The sequence below is a fragment of the Mytilus californianus genome, unplaced genomic scaffold, assembly GCF_021869535.1.
Source record: "Mytilus californianus isolate M0D057914Y unplaced genomic scaffold, xbMytCali1.0.p SCAF_4, whole genome shotgun sequence".
Taxonomy (NCBI): domain Eukaryota; kingdom Metazoa; phylum Mollusca; class Bivalvia; order Mytilida; family Mytilidae; genus Mytilus; species Mytilus californianus.
The window spans coordinates 114,000,048-114,015,375 of NW_026262690.1; the positions used below are offsets into that span (position 1 = coordinate 114,000,048).

At 32.8% G+C, this 15,328-nt stretch overlaps 1 protein-coding gene across 1 annotated transcript in view; it reads right to left on the reverse strand.

Moving 5' to 3' along the window:
* LOC127699113 (uncharacterized) overlaps positions 1 to 6,677 on the reverse strand; it is a 54,728-nt gene extending 48,051 nt beyond the window's left edge. The window contains exon 1 of the mRNA XM_052202853.1: positions 6,571 to 6,677. Coding sequence (XP_052058813.1) covers positions 6,571 to 6,573 — 3 coding nt within the window. The 5' untranslated portion in view covers positions 6,574 to 6,677. The remainder of the gene's footprint in view (positions 1 to 6,570) is intronic.
* Between the last annotated feature and the right edge of the window lie 8,651 nt (positions 6,678 to 15,328).

The window sequence follows — 15,328 nt, forward strand, 5'->3', positions numbered from 1 at the left end:
TTCAAGAAATTCATATTTCCTTATATCCTGTACTATAAGATCCCTACCTGCTTAGGAATTTAAATAATTATGATCATTACACGTAGATCTGAGAGTACTCGAAGTTACTGAAAGCTAGTTGATTGATTGATTGATTGATTGCTAAATGCCCAGTTGCAAATAGTTCATGCATGTTCAGGACAAAAACAAATTTACAATAAATACAACAGGTAGCTAGGTCCTGTAATAGGGGTCGTCCAGGACGAAGGTCTAGAAAATTGGAAGCGCCATGCATTGGAAAATGAGGGTTTATTGGATAGGAACAGAAATTTTGCCTTTCAGTAGACCACCTACGAACCCCTCAAAGAATTGTTGCAAGTTTCTTAACGTGCAGCGAGCGTGGCATTCTCTCTACAGTAGGTATCGGATTTAACGTCCCTATTCTGACCAGACGTGACTGCGTATTTATACATCCTGCACAGCCAAACGAACGCTCAACTTTGGCAATGGTTTTATTATAGGTCGGATGAAGACCAAGTGGAAAGCTAGTTGAAAGCCAACAACAACTAATTAAAAAAAATCATGTGTCTAAGTTGAGGTTCATTGAAGTATTTGTTGCTAGAAGTGAAATGATCTGAACCAAAGTTCTAGTTTATAGTTTCTATATAAGGGGGAATATAATGACATACAATTCTATCCAATACTCCATTCACTAAGGATGATAGACTAGTGTACACATGACATTCGATAAGTAAAGAGTTTTGACGACTTCACTAGCGTGCATCTACAGATAACGTTGTTTATTTTTTTTTTTTTAATAAAAAAAAAAAATTGTGAAAAAATTATGTGTAGACACGTGTCTAAAGTGCCTAACGGCAGCTACGCCCCTGACGTGGCTTACAGTTGGCTAAATATCTGCTACTGAAGGGAAGCAATCCTGTCACACTTCCCCAACCTCAAGAGTCATCATACCATTATGACTGTCCCAACACATACCCTGCCTAGAAATCCTCTCTAAGCACTGTTTTTTTTAGTTGAGCAACAAATGAAACAGAGAGCAAGAGTGTCACTAGAAATTTTCATCATCTCCTCCAAATTACAAAAAGTCCAAATGAAACAATTAACAGTGCATATATAGGCTAGCTATAATGTATTATCATTTCCTTCGCATTTTAGTCCAGACTTTGAATTATTATCCATTGAGATGACCTCCACAGACTGTGGAGGGTAATATAACCTGATATAAACATAAATATAAATAGATAGTGAGCACGTCCAACAGGAGTTTCTAGGTGTGTTTGATTTCATGTAACATTGTAAGTTAAAAATATATGTAAATAATGTTTTACCTGTATAAGAATGTTTTTTTGTGGGCGGGATCAGTCAACAGAATGGTTATTCTTGGTGGCTCCCTTTTCAATGTGACATTCTTTCCTTTTTAATAAATGAGAGACATGGTGAAGACATGCGCACCCATCTCCTCTTAACACGGGTAGTAACGTCATCATATCTAGGAGCCTTTAGTACAGTGATTTTGTGAGCCTTAAAAGTGTCCTGTGAAAATGTGTCCAGCTGGACACTTTTTCACAGAAAAGGTATATTTAAATGTGTCCCATGCTGTGAAAAAGTGTCTATACATCAGACATAATTTTCATGATAAAACTCTTTAAAATTCTGTCCTGTAAAGGTTGATTTTCAATAAGAGGACACTTTTTTCCCATTTTAAAGTGTCCTTTAAAGGGAGATAATAAAAAAGTCACTGAAATGTTTTACCTATATTTAATTTTTTATTATTAAAACAAACCAATTAAGAACCCATTATAATTGTAAATTGAAATGAATTACATGTACAATTATTCACATAGTTCATATTAAGTTCTACTAAATGTATTACTGTTTTTTGTATGTATTGAGTACATGTTTTATTGTATAATTTATGTTTGATTACACATGGAGATTATGATCACATTTTGTAGGAATTCAATACTCCAGTTTACATTGCCATGTTTTAATAGAGACAAAACCCCCATGCTAATTTAAAAAAAAATTTAGATAAAGAACTGAAGCTATGTACCGTATACATTTTTTTGTAGGTACTGAGAGTGGACACTTTTTCGCATGAAATATTGTCCTTTCTATGAAGGACACTTTTTCATATGAAATATTGTCCTTTCCATGAAGGACACTTTTTCACATCTGTGGATATGATTTCATGGTAAATATTGTCCGGAAGATATTTCATAATAACATTATGTCCATGGACACAATCTACTGTGAAAAAGTGTATGGTGGACATAATTTCATGGCAGACAATATTTAATCCTGCAATTTTGTCATAGTTTAGTTAAGTTTAGTTAGGTTCCTTTCCAGTCAAACGTCGATCTACATTGAAATTGTTGTTTTTAAGATTAATTCAGGATAACCAAAATATCGAAATTGATATGGTTTGGTTAAGCAATTGACATGGTTCAGTTAGGTGTGTAGAAATTCGTCAGGGTTTGGATCAAATTTGTCATGGTTTAGATCCAAATTAATACATATTTGATGCACCTTAATATTGATAGTAAGTTTGAATGTGCTTGTGAGAAAACGAAGTTACACAATTTACCAATTGACTAAGAAGAAAAAAAAAACATTTTAACAAAAAATTTGGGGGATATAATTGGCAAACCATACAATATATAGATATAAGAAGATGTGGTATGAATGCCAATGAGACAACTCTCCATCCAAGTCACAATTTGTAACAGTAAACCATTATAGGTCAAAGTTTGGCCTTCAACACGGAACCTTGGCTCACACCAAACAGCAAGCTATAAAGGGCCCCAAAAATGACTAGTGTAAAACCATTCAAACAGGAAAACCAACCGTCTAATCTATATAAAAAACGAGAAACACTTATGAACCACATCAACAAACGACAACCACTGAACATCAGGTTCCTGACTTAGGACAGGTGCAAACAAATGCAGCTGGTTTAAACGTTTTAATAGGTGCCAACCTTCACCCTTACCTGAAACAATAGTGTAACATCACAACATAGAAAGACACACTATAAAATATCAATTGAAATGGCTTATCTCAATCAAAAGACATATTAAGAAAAACAAGTGAACATACACTGAACGAATAAATTTGATCTCTGACACAATATAAATAAAATAAAATGCTTCGCTGGGGCGCAGCTGGATACGAACGCAGAGGTCAAACCCTGAACAGTTGGGGCAAGTATGGACACAACATTCAAGCTTGATACAGCACTGAATTTGGATTGTAATTAAATATTTGACACAGCATAGGTTTCTCACACAGAATGAAAGTGGTCTAAGAACTTAAAATATTTTAATTTACCTATTCAAACCATATCATTATTATTTGCTTTTATATATAAATCAGAAATAACCAATTTAAATTGGAAAATTTTAAAGAAAAAAAATGAAACCCCCCCCTCCTAATTTTTTGAACCCCCTAATGATTCATCACCCCCAAACTCAATCCCAGCTTTCCCTTTGTGGTATGGTACCTTGCAGTACAATTTCAGAGAGATCCATACACTTGAACACAAGTTATTGTCTGAAAACAAGAAAAATGCTTGTTTTTTGGCCCCTTTTTGGCCCCAAATTCCTAAACATTAAGGGCAATTACCCCCAAACTCAAACCCAGCTTTCCCTTTGTGATATGGAACCTTGCAGTACAATTTCATAAAGATCCATACACTTACACACAAGTTATTGTCCTGAAACTAGAAAAATGGTTGTTTTTTTGCCCTTTTATGGCCCCTAATTACTAAAATTTTGAGGGAATTACCCACAAAATCAATCCCAGCCTTCCCTTTGTGGTATGGTACCTTGCAGTACAATTTCAGAGAGATCCATACATTTGAACACAAGTTATTGTCTGGAAACTAGAAAAATGCTTATTTTTGGCCCCTTATTCCTAAACTTTTTGGGCAATTACCCCCAAACTCAATTCCAGCTTTCCCTTTGTGATATGTAATCTTGTAGTACAATTTCATAAAGATCCATACACTTACACACAAGTTATTGTCATGAAACTAGAAAAATGCTTGTTTTTTGCCCCTTTTTGGCCCCTAATTCCTAAAATTTGGAGGCAATTACCCCCAAAATCAATTCCAGCATTCCTTTTGTGATATGGAACCTTGTGATACAATGTCAGAGAGATCCATACACTTACACACAAGTTATTGTCATGAAACTAGAAAAATGCTTGTTTTTTGCCCCTAATTCCTAAATTTTGGAGGCAATTACCCCCAAAATCAATCCCAGCATTCCCTTTGTGATATGGAACCTTGTGGTACAATGTCAGAGAGATCCATACACTTACACACAAGTAATGTCTGAAAGTTACAAAAATGCTTATTTTTGGCCCCTTTTTGGCCCCTAATTCCTTAACTGTGGGTACCATAACCCCCAAAATCATTCCCCACCTTCCTTTTGTGGTATTGAACCTTATGGTAAAATTTCATTGAGATCCATTCACTTAAACTAAAGTTAGAGTGCGAAAACTAATGTGTCTTCGGACGATGACACCGGACGACGACGACGACGACAACGACGCCAACGTCATACCAATATACGACCACACAAATTTTTTTGCGGTCGTATAAAAAGGGGAGATGTAAAACAATGTCAAAAAGACAACTATAACCTTGGACAAAATGGCGTTAAACAAAATAACTTACACAGGTAAATTTAAATATAATAGTTTTGTTGTTAGGAGTACGGAAATATTTTTTACAAAATAAATAATTTTGTTGTTCATAGTACGAGAAAGTGAAAATTTATCGTCATACCAAACACTTATCAAAGGTGTTATATATTAAAAATAGTGAGACGAGATATAACACGAAATAAGTAAACATTAAATAACAAAAATGCATAACAAATTGTATCAACAATCAAATTAACACGAAAGAGTACGATTTGAGAGTACTTGCAGTTACTGAAAGCTGGTTAAAAGCCAAAAACAATTAATAATAAAAAAAAAATGCATCAGAGACTAAGATCAACTATAACACTTCCCAGGAATTTTGTATTTTAACATCATGGACAGTCAAAGAAGACATGACTTGTGCAATGCCAAAATAAAAGTATCAACAGGCAGTAGGATAGTTAGTTAACCTTTTACTAAATATGTATAATGTTATATATATAGATAGAGTAATCTCTATATAGAAAATGAACATGGATGTGTATTTATACATCCAAAAAAACGTTTCAAAGAATACAAATTTTAAGTTATGTTTTAAATTGCTGATGACAAAATCGATATTTGTGCCAATGTAAACTATATTCAAAGATCTAATTACAACTTTGGTAAGATAACCTTTACTAATAAGTTTGTTTAAAGGTTCAATGAGTTTACACGGATCACATAGTGATTTCCGTGCTTTTAATACAATATTACCGTAAAAATTAGGTTGTGAAATATCGTTTTTAATAAGTTTTCTACAGGTATAGCCAAATTTACTAATCAAATCTTTGTATCTATGAAAGAATTTAGTAAAAGTTTTAAGTAATTTATGGTAACGAAATCCCTGACATAATAATTTACCAGTGATGCATTGATTACGTTCGTTAAAATCTATGACATCACTACACACACGGGCATGACGAACGAGTTGGGATATATAAACACCGTATGATGAAGCCATAGGAACATCGCCGTCTAAAAAAGGAAAATTAACAATAGGGAATGAAAAATCGTCTCTTTTGTCGTAAATTTTAGTATGGAGTTTCCCTTTAGAAATTGAAATGTCTAAATCTAGAAAAGGACAACTATAATATACATTTTTTACTTTTCTTGTGTTTCTTAAGATGGACTGCTCTTTTTAACAGGCATTCGATCAAATAATTAAATTACAAAAACAGAAAGCGTTGCTTCTGTTTCACCTAGAATCTTTTCTCTATATGTCCATGATGGACTCTGCCGGGGATATTGTGAGGGGGATATTGTGAGCGGTGTCACTAGTCAAATGGTTAAAGACAAGACGTCTACCTTGAGTTGCAAAACAGAGCAGCTAGTAAAAAAATAATGGTTTTTTTTTCAATTTTTTTTGCAAACTTTCTGTTGTTTTTATTTTGAACCAGATTATGTCTATGATTCTATGATGAATAAAAGGAGATGTGGGGGTTGTACCTCCTTCAACCTGGTCAATTTTGTTATTTAATTAGATACATAAGAGTACATTCTTTCAATTCCTCATCACATTTTATTAAAAATCTTTTTCTTTCTTTTTTGCACATTTACAAAGAATTCAATTTTCCATATGGTCGTTTATTAACAGCCAGTACATAACACAAGTGATCACAGGTACTAGACGAGTTTCTAAAAAAAAATATATATATACATATTAAAACGTATTTAAACACTTAAGGTTGTGCAAGGACGTATAACTAACATAAATTATGTCATTGGGCTGTGGTACATAAGGTCTTGTGTTTAAAAGTGGTATATTATGGTAGAAAGGAAAGGATATAATACATATCTACCATTTCAATTTTGATAACTCGGTTCTGGAACACTAAATTAACTTTAAACCAACTAATGAGGTTGCACTGACCTACATACCATATATAGCAGAATCTTCAACGTGTTTAACGTGTTGAAGGATGCTAGCCTATTACTAGAAAGTAAGCACTATCATGTCAAAGTCCTTCTTTCACTTTCACTTTCACTTTCCCTTCATTTTCACGTTTGAAAAGTTCTCGTTTGTTTAGGGTAGGAAAGCTCTACCGTCGGTCGTCAAACGGTCATTTTCGGCTACCGTTAACGCCAAATTGGTTAAAATTATATCATGATTCATCAAAATATCCTTATCGTGACTCGCACAGGTCTGAATAAATTATCAAAATCAGTCGATTTTTTTTATCGATATCAATAAAATGTACATTTTATCGTCATGCATCAAAAATTATCATTTGACAAGATTATTTACCGTTATTCGTCATGAAGGTATCCCATTACGACCCTCAAATATATAAATAAATATTTAAAAATGACCTTATAAGAAAGGAAAATTATCAAATGTATGTATCAATTCCTTCGAATTTTTATACAATCTGCCTGGTTACGTGATAATACAGAAAAACGCGAAAATTATTAAAATTTATAGAACAAAAAAAATAACGACTTTGGAAACTAGAGGCTCTCAAGAGCCTGCATGTGTCGCTCACCTGTATCTACTGTGGTTTTGGTAATCATGTAAGGTAATTAAAATCATGATAAATAGTATTAGATACCCTAATAATGATTGAGGCCAAGTTTGGTTTAATTTGGCCCAGTAGTTAAATTAAACTTGATTACCGGATTTGTAATAACATAAGCAACACGACGGGTGCCACATGTGGAGCAGGATCTGCTAACCCTTCCGGAGCACCTGAGATCACCCCCAGTTTTTGGTGGGGTTCGTGTTGCTTAGTCTTTGGTTTTCTATGTTGTGTCATATGTACTATTATTTGTCTGTTTGTCTTTTTATTTTTGGCCATGGCGTTGTCAGTTTGTTTTCGATCTATGAGTTTGCCGTGACTGTCCCTCTGGTATCTTTCGTCCCTCTTTTTGAAGCAGGTCATCCCATTAATAGTGCAGTCTTACAAAAGTTACTGAAGACCCCTTATCATTATTTAAATTAGTTTTCAAGTTGTAACTATTTGAAATTGTTTTTTTACAATTTTCCCATAGACTTCTATAATAAACCCCTATTTTCTGTTTTTAGCCATGGCGGCCATGTTGGTTGGATGGCAGGGTCATCGGATACATTTTTCAATCAAGATACCCTATTGAAAATTGTGGTCAAGTTTAATTCTATTTGGCCCAGTAGATTAAGTGGAGAAGATTTTTGTAAAAGATCACAAAAAATTAAGAAAAATTGTTAAAAATTGACTATAAAGGACAATAACTCCTTAAGGGGTCAATTGACAATTTTGATCATATTGTTTTTTTTGTAGATCGTAATTTGCTGAACATTATTGCTGTTTACAGTTTATCTCTATCTATAATAATATTTAAGATAATAACCAAAAACTGCAAAATTTCCTTAAAATTACCAAATTCAAGGGAAGCAACCCACCAACGGATTGTCTGATTTGTCTGAAAATTTCAGAGCAGAAAGATCCCAACCTGATGAAATTTTTTTTAACCCTTGTCAGTTTTGCTCTAAATGCTTTAGTTTCAGAGATATAAGCCAAAAACTGCATTTTACATTGTGTTCTATTTTTAGCCTTGTCGGCCATGTTGGTTGGCAAGCGGGGTCATCGGACACATTTTTTAAACTAGATACCCCAATGATGATTGTGGCCAAGTTTGGTTAAATTTGGCTCAGTAGTTTCAGAGGAGAATATTTTTGTAAAAATTAACGACGACGGACGACGGACGCCAAGTGATGAGAAAAGCTAACTTGGCCTTTTAGGCCAGGTGAGCTAAAAAGGGGGAGGGCTAAAAATTGTCCTGTCATGTAGTTCCTATGATTTTTCTATGCATAGTTAATAAGACGTTCTCACGAGAATCACGTGCTGTCATGAATGTGGATTCTATCGGAAAATAAAATCTAATTTTGAAATGCCTCTCAAAGAGAGGCGAAAGATAATAGAGGGACATTCAAACGCATAAGTCGAAAATAAACTGACAACGCCATGGTTAAAAAAAACCAAAAAAACAACAACAACAGACAAACAATAGTACACAAAACACAACATAGAAAACTAAAGACTGAGCAACACGAACCCCATCAAAAACCGGGCGGGGGTGATCTCAGGTGCTTCGGAAGGGTAAGCAGATCCTGCTCCGCATGTGGCACCCGTCGTGTTGCTCGTGTAATATTGTTAGTACAAACACGATAATAAGTCTAATTCGGTAGGTCACATATGGGAAAATGGAATGGGATTGTATTTACGACATTAGTAACATATCCGCTATCATCTGTGAAACGGATATTCCACAACGGTCAACCAACTCGTGATGGCGTCCGTAAAATTTACGAAGGAATGATTTCAACTTTACCACTTGGAACTCTTCGTTTAATAGCTTCCTTGTGAGCAGCAACCCTCTATCAAGGAAATCATGATAGGAAATACAAGCCCTGGAATGTCGTTTCAACTGGGAGATATATACTCCGTATGCAGGCGCTGCTGGAATGTTGCTAAATAGAAATGGAAAGTTTACAATTGGGAAGCTGAAATCATCTCTTTTATCATAAAGTTTTGCTTTCAACCGATTCTCATTGTCAATTTCTAGATGTACGTCAAGATATGAGGCAGACTTAACTGTATCTGATGTATCCTTTATCTCAAGTTCGATGGGATAAATGCGTTCAACATAGTCACCAAATTCTGAATTATTTAGTGAGAGAACATCATCTACATAGCCGAAAGTAAAGTTTAAGGATACTGCTAACTTCTTTTCTTTCTTCCTAAGAAGTTCCTGTATGAAGTCAGCCTCATATGAATAAAGGAAAAAGTCGGCAAGAAGAGGGACACAGTGTGTTCCCATGGGAATGTTGATTGTTTATTGAAAAACACGTCCTCTAAACGTAACAAATATGTTGTCAATCAAGAAATTAAGCATCTTGATAATGTCAGTTTCAGAGAATTTAAGGTTTGAATCACAGTTTTTTTACAAAGTAGGATTTATCCCCCCCCCCCCCCCTAAGACAAGATACTTTTATCTACGTTGGCCATTTTTTTATGAAACATAGCAGGACCAACTCTTTCAATTTGTCTTTTAGTTTGGAATGGGGAATACTTGTGTAAAGTGTAGAAACGACAAATGTGTTAATACTATTGCATGATGAAAGAGTCTTAGATTGTATGTACTCTAAAAGATCTTTGGAATTTTTTAGTATCCACATATGATTCACGCCACCTCTAGAATAGGTAGTATCACAATAACTTTAAAGCCCGGTTTTGATTGCTGATAAAATTGATGTTAATAATTTAGAAAGAGGTTTCGTTGAGAACTTGGAAGACCCAGCAATATACCGTTGTTTGTACGGACACTTATTTAGTTAAGGTACCCATTATACAGTGATGGAAGATCCAGTTCTTCATCTTTGGTTGAAGTTTCAAAGGAACACAGAACAGACCTATGATTATCTAGGATTTCCTCTTTATAGTAAGTGTCGTGGGGGTATATGTTGAGTTTCCAAGTGAATTGTCAATACTTAATTCATTTATCAAGCAGTTTATGTAATGTGATTTACACACAAAAACGATGTTGTTTGGGGCTTTATCTGCGGGGACAACAACATATGTGTCATGGAGGTAGGAGAAGTGTTTTGCAACATTTGGGTCTTTAAAGATTAATGTAGCGGCCGGACAAATGGTGTCAGCCATTCAAAAGTAAGATTCTTCTGAAACAGATATGTTATGTAATTATATTATCTTAAACATAAAGAGTAGTCAAGCTTTGTTTCATAAAAAAAACAAAACATTCTAGATACAAATATCTTTTTTAAGAACGATTTTTTTTTTTACTTTGTTTAAAAAAGTCTCTGATTTATAAAATAAGAGGTTAGAGCTATGAAACAGGCTGACGTGGTGTTTGATTGGTCTATAGCCAACAGTAAAATAAGGCAAAAGAAAATAAAGGAATGTTCAAACTCATAAGTCGAAAAAAAAATTGACAACGCCATGACAAAAAAACGAAAAACGACCTAAAGGCAAGCAACAGTATACAAAACACAACATATATAGAAAACTAAAGACTGAGCAACACCAACCTCACTAAATACCGAGGGTGATCTTAAGTGCTCCGGAACAGCAAGCTTAGCCTACACATGTGGCACCCTTAAAAGTATTTGCAAGCTTTCAAGTAAAACGTTTGCTCGGCTTGTCGGTGTAATAAAAAGCAGCTATCGTTTAATTTGTCATCCACATGTATACGTAACCATCCTGAATATGGATTTCATATTTGCAACTGGACGTAATACTAAACTATGTAGTATTTTGTGTATTTACTCGGCCAATATAGGTGTAATTTTCAAATACATTTGTTGTAAAGGGATATTATTTGCAGACGAACTTTTGATACTTCGTGAAACTAAATCAAGTCGCAAGAATAGTTCATACATATATAAGGAATTCCGAATTTTTTAAAACGTTTAAATCCTGAATAATAGTCGATTGTAAGAGCTTTATTTCATGTTTATTGTTGATTGTACAAGCTGCAATTAAATTATTTTACAAAGTTCATAGAATATTTAGAGTATGGATTAGAAAAAAAATCTGTCTCGAAATATGAATATATAAGGAAATTGGTTAGGATTATGGTATGTTCAACCATAGTCCGAAATTGCTCTGACGTATGCCATGATGTTTTTTCAAAGAAGTCATCAGACGTCATGTCAATCTCGGACAAGTTAAACTACATCAACTTGAAGATTGACCTTAAAACATGTAGTCTTCTTTCCTTTCAAGGCTTACACAATACCAGAGACATATTGAATACAATATTGTAGTATATGTCTCTGATAATATGAATAAGTTAGACCAACCGGGGTATACCATAACCAGACAGCAACCCGAGCAACACAAAAATAATAATACACATCTAGAGGTTAACATTTGGTCATCAACAATATACAGGTATACAATGTACTCGTATATGCAAATATATGTTTAGCTGTAAATTGTTCCGCGACTAAAGCAGTTAATTAGAATGAATTTTGAAACTATCAAAGACCTGCAATCAACACCAAATCATCTTCACAACAAACTATCCCACTTTCCTTCCACCGAAAAAAAAAACAAAGCATAAAAAATCAACGGCATTGAATATATAGAGTAGTGAGTAAAAAACTATGTTTCTGAATATGAATTTATAAGCACATTGAATATGATTAAATATATTAAACCATATTCCGAGATTGCTCAGACGTTGGGTGTACTTTCAAAGAGCTAATCGGGCATTACAGCAATCTCTGATTAATTAAACAGAAGAGCTTTTGAACCGACATTTATGATAAATTATAGACATGCATATTATAACCAGTGGGTGCAGCCTTGGCCGAATTAATTCTACACGGCTTCAACAAAAATCTTATACAGCGCAATTAATTTGGACACAAAGAAGGAAAGTACATAGCGAAAACCTATAAAAAAAACCACAAAAGACACAAAGTTCAAAGAGTACTCGCAGTTACTGAAAGCTATAGTCCAAAGCCGATAACAACTTATAAAACAATTATGTGTGAACGACTAAAATATCAATCAGTACTGGCATATCCAACAGTCCATTATATCAAGTTGAGGAACTACCCTAAGTGTTCCATATTTCATCGGCTTTTAAGTTAGTCATGGTTTGTTGTAAAGTTGAATGATAAATGCAAATGCATTATAAATTAGTAAAGAGTTTCAACAAGTGTTAAATAAGGTTTGATAGGTTTAATAATGAAATAATAAGATAACAAATAAAAGGAAATAAGAAACAAATATTTTATTATACATCGAAAAAATTAAATGAACACATTGAACACCGCCGAACATCCAATATATTGTTTTATCATTTTTAACAGTGAAAAACACTTATACAAATAATAAGACTAAAGCCTTAATTTTAATAGACCGATGATACTGAATAATGATTATTGTTTTTTTCTAAGTTTTAATCAAGGATTTGTATAGTGAGATCTCACTATACAAATCCTTGTTTTAATTTACTTTTGGGGTGTTCGGTGGTGTTCGGCGGTGAAAAGACCTACCCGCACCTGTTGGCTTACTGCTACTTTAAACTAATTTTCGGTTTTCAGTTTTTATCAAACATTTTATAAAACCAAAACAAGCACCGTGTGTGGGGTTACACTAATGTCCTGACAATGTCCTGACAAAGTCCTGACCGATATTAAAATGCTAAATACTTTTTTGTTATTGAAAGGATTGACTTGAAATTTGGAACCAAGCAAGATGACAACATTTCTGAAATAAATACAAGAAAAAAATTCAATAAATATATTTGTAAGAATTAGAAAACTTGACCTGACCAACTTAGACATTGTCCTGACAGATATGAAAATGCTAAATACTTTTTTAATATTATTAATTCGTATATTTTAACTAATTTGATTCGTTCAGGGATAGTCACATGTTAAACTATATTTTCGAAGGTAGAGAGAAAACGGCGGATAGCAAAAAGCATATTGCACAGAAAAAGCATATTGCACGGTTATTTTTAGAATATCTAAAAAACCGATATACTTTGTGACGTCATGTAATGAATTTCATGAAATTGTTAAAAGTTTTATAAAAAAATATCTATGATCGATTATTTGAAGAAAAAAAATCTTCAAATACATAACATGTAAAAAAAACATCAAAAAAGTAAATGAAATAACAACTAATCTGTTGTTATTGTCTAGGAGACAATATCATATCTATAAAATTACAACAAAATCAAATGACGATTTTGATACAAATATGGTCGGAAATTAATAATATAACAATTATAGCCTATCTATGAGGTCAATACAGGATATATCAACCCAAAGAAGTATATCGACCTCGGACTTCGTCCTCAGTCAATATACTTCTTTCAGGTCAATATATCCTTGTATCGACCTCCTACAAAGGCTATAATTGTATATTATTGAAAGGATTGACTTTAAATTTGGAACCAAGCAAGATGACAACATTTCTGAAATAAAATCAGGAAAAAAATAAAAAAAAAAAAATATTTTCAAGAGTCTAGAAAACTTGACCTGACCAATTTTGACTGTTGTTAACTAATGTCCTGATCGACATAAAAATGCTAAATACTTTTTTATTTTTAACAGGATTGACTTCAAATTTGAAATCAAGCAAGTTAATAACATTTATTTAATTATTATTTGAAAAAAAATTAGGAAAAAAAATTTTTTTTTTTTAAGGTTAAAAAACTTGACCTGACCAACATCAACTTTGCTGTGACTAATGTCCTGACCAATATAAAAATGCTAAATTTATTTTTATTATGGGTATTATTGACTTCTTATTTGAAACCAAGTCAAACTCTCAAGTTTTTTTTACTTTAATATCATAAACAAATTGAAAAACAATATTTCAAAGGTAATACAATTTGACCTGACCACCATCAACTTTACCAAAGTTAATGCAAAACATTAGCGTTATAAGGTCTTACCGTATATTATCATTGAAATTATTATATATATCCTATCCATTAAACACAACATCCAAAGCAAATAAATATTGTTAAATGAAAAGATAGGGGAAATATGAGTACAGGTTGCTGACTGAGTATTGTTTACCCCTCCTTTCATAATTACCCTATTTGTTAATTTGACTAAGTGCAAGCAAAGTTTTATTTGTATAGTATGCAAATCCTTGGTGTAAGTAATGAAACTAATTACTGCATTATTAAACCCAATTAAATAATTATAAAAGCTATCTATGATAATGATTTTACGAACTAAGTAAATGCAAAGTTTTTTTTCTTAGATGCAAGAATTAAAACAAAGTAGGTAACATTAACAAATTAAGTTTAATCAAAGGGTTAAGCTATATATTAATTACTGTAATCACAAATTTTAATGTTTACTTACCTATCTATTACTTATTTTTGTTTGTTTATTTAGTTATTGTGATTATAAATGTCATGTAAAGGCAGAACATGGGCTTCGTTTTGTTTGAAAATGATGTGTAAATACAGTATACAAATTAAAATTAAGTTAGAATCACAAAGAAATGAAAAAAGTATACACAATTTTAATATTAAACGTTAAAAATGTTAATTCTTGCATCTAGGAAAACAAATACTTTGCATTTACTTAGTTATTAAAAATAATTAACATCGTTATTATAGGTAGTTTTCATAATTATTAAATTGGGTTTGATAATCCAGTAATTAATTTCTTTACTTGTACTTAATCAAATTAACAAATAGGGTTGTGAAAGGAGGGGTAAACAATACTCACAGTCAGCAACCTGTACTCATATTTCCCCTATCTTTTCATATAAGAATATTTATTTGCTTTTGATGTTGTGATTTATGGATCACTCATTCGGGTTGTGAGTCCCTGATCATCACGGTCGTGTTTTTTGTAGCATCGCACTGTACTTATTTATTGTTCATTTTCACATTTTCAGATTGAGTATCGAGTTTATTTTGTTATATACAAATAAGATTAATATAATCTGTACAATATTTGATACTAATTTATTTATATAATCTTATTTACAGTATCTATATAGTTTTTCTTTGTTTACCTTTGTCTTGTCCGCCATTATGGACGAGTCAGAAAATACTCAGTTCCAAACTGAGGATTTTTAAAATGCTTTGAGTAGTATTGACCTAGAAACAACTGACTATTAAAGCTGCACAAGCTATGTATTGGGAGAGCTAC